The sequence below is a fragment of the Acanthisitta chloris genome, unplaced genomic scaffold, assembly GCF_000695815.1.
Source record: "Acanthisitta chloris isolate BGI_N310 unplaced genomic scaffold, ASM69581v1 scaffold6245, whole genome shotgun sequence".
In the NCBI taxonomy this organism is placed as follows: Eukaryota; Metazoa; Chordata; class Aves; order Passeriformes; family Acanthisittidae; genus Acanthisitta; species Acanthisitta chloris.
Genome location: NW_008675264.1, coordinates 17,462 through 19,287, shown reverse-complemented (window position 1 = coordinate 19,287; position 1,826 = coordinate 17,462). Strand labels below are relative to the sequence as shown.

Sequence of the window (1,826 nt, the reverse complement as noted above, 5' to 3'; positions counted from 1 at the left end):
GCTGAAAACGAGGCACAGTTCTCCTAAGGTTGGGAGCTATCAGAATTTGAACTGGTTTTCTTGGATATGTTAGAAAATGAGAAGAGTGCCTCCAAAACCAGAAGGGAAATAACCAAGTCATTGCTAAAATAGTAGCCTAGATTACAATACTGGTGCTGTACTGTAGTACTCCCAAGTTGTAGAGATGTATAGAACATGCTCTTCTGCTGTTACTGTAAGCAGTCAGTATCCCACATGTCCCTCATACTGTGTGGTTCAGTCCTTTGAAAGATTTGGTAGCTGTTGGAGTAAGAGCTGATCTATTTGCATATGAAGAAAGGGGCAGTGGAAGAGGTATTTATCAGCTTTCAGACCTGTTTATTATATGGAGTTTTGTCAAGACTCTTCCATTTGACAGGTTGTGCATGTTCAGGGAGAGTAGTTGGCTTTTCATACTGCTGAGCTAAGCCCTCATACAGTGGAGGTGGCATTGTAACAGGAAGTTCAAGACCATTATATCAAGTAGCTTCCAGCCACATACCTGCTGCTTGCAACCTACTTTTCCTTTGGCATTACCTTATTCCAGATGTTAGTACTTAAATTAGCTTAAAACTAGTTCCCTTTGGTAATGAAAGCTAGATTACAAATTTATGATGGAAATAAGGCAAGAGTTGGGGAGAGGGGGACAAGGAACTATACTGTTGTTTGTTTCCTTACACAGATTGTTGTTTTCGTTTAGGTCCGATTTGCTGCTCTCCTTGCTTTGATAGAAGTTGCACAAAAACTGAAGGAGAATTACCTGGTCCTGCTACCAGAATCTATTCCATTCTTAGCTGAGCTTATGGAAGGTAATGTTTTAAACTGGCATTAGTGAAGGGTGACTTATTCCAAACATTCAGACAGGCTGAATGCTATAACTGCTATAAATCTTAAGTATTGGTGTACGGTAGCTTGAACTGTGCAGGATGCAAACTGAAATGGATTATATCCAACACACTTGTAAAGTTCAGTTAAATTACAGTAGTTGTAGCCTGTGCACATCTCCCTAGTTGCATGTTTTGGGTTGGTGTTACAGTAGAAATAATTTGCCTAATTCAGTGACAAAATATTTCTAAATAATTATTTCATACCTGGTGTTTGAAGATGGTTCTAGCCTTGATGAGTGATGAAGCCTTCCCAGGGTAGCTTTTGTAATCACTATTCTACTTAATTCCTGCTTTATTCCTTTCTCTAGATGAATGTGAAGAAGTTGAACAGCAATGTCAGAAGACAATTCAACAACTGGAAGTCATTTTGGGAGAGCCACTCCAAAGCTACTTCTAAGTTTCTGCCCTTTGTTTTCAGATTTTGTTTGAATCATGTTAGCTTCACACATGCAAGTGTTACAGGCAAACGCTCGTAACAATTTTTATCAGAGCCAAAACCCTAACTTTTTAATAAAATATTTTAAGAATCTGGTTTTATCATTTCTGCATGGACTGGGGACATTTCTTGGGACTTATTCCTTAACTGCTCTTTTCTTAACAGTGGGAAACTGGAGCAGGCTATAAGCTAATTCTGACAGCTGGGCACTGAGTGACATGTCAAACTTGCTGCATTCTGCTGTGCTTGGGTATGCAGCTACTGTCCCTGGGCAGGGGCTGTTGTGTTCCAAGCATGGTTCTTACTGGACCAGTGTGCTGCAATCCTGAGAACCTGCTTTTTCTGTCCTTTATAGGGAAGTAAAAAGTACTGAAAAGGAAGTTCCAAGAAACTATGATTCATATGGGAGCTAAATCTGGTTTTCAGTCTTTGAAGACTGCTGTTGATTAGCTGAAGTTCAAGAATAAATTGCTTGCTATGCTAAT

At 39.6% G+C, this 1,826-nt stretch overlaps 1 protein-coding gene across 1 annotated transcript in view; it reads left to right on the top strand.

Moving 5' to 3' along the window:
- The window catches only part of HEATR1 (HEAT repeat containing 1), a 34,317-nt gene extending 33,015 nt beyond the window's left edge, over positions 1 to 1,302 (top strand). The window contains exons 42-44 of the mRNA XM_009075670.1: positions 2 to 28; positions 719 to 827; positions 1,214 to 1,302. Of these exons, the coding sequence (XP_009073918.1) occupies positions 2 to 28; positions 719 to 827; positions 1,214 to 1,302 (225 nt within the window). The remainder of the gene's footprint in view (position 1; positions 29 to 718; positions 828 to 1,213) is intronic.
- The last annotated feature ends 524 nt before the right edge of the window (positions 1,303 to 1,826 follow it).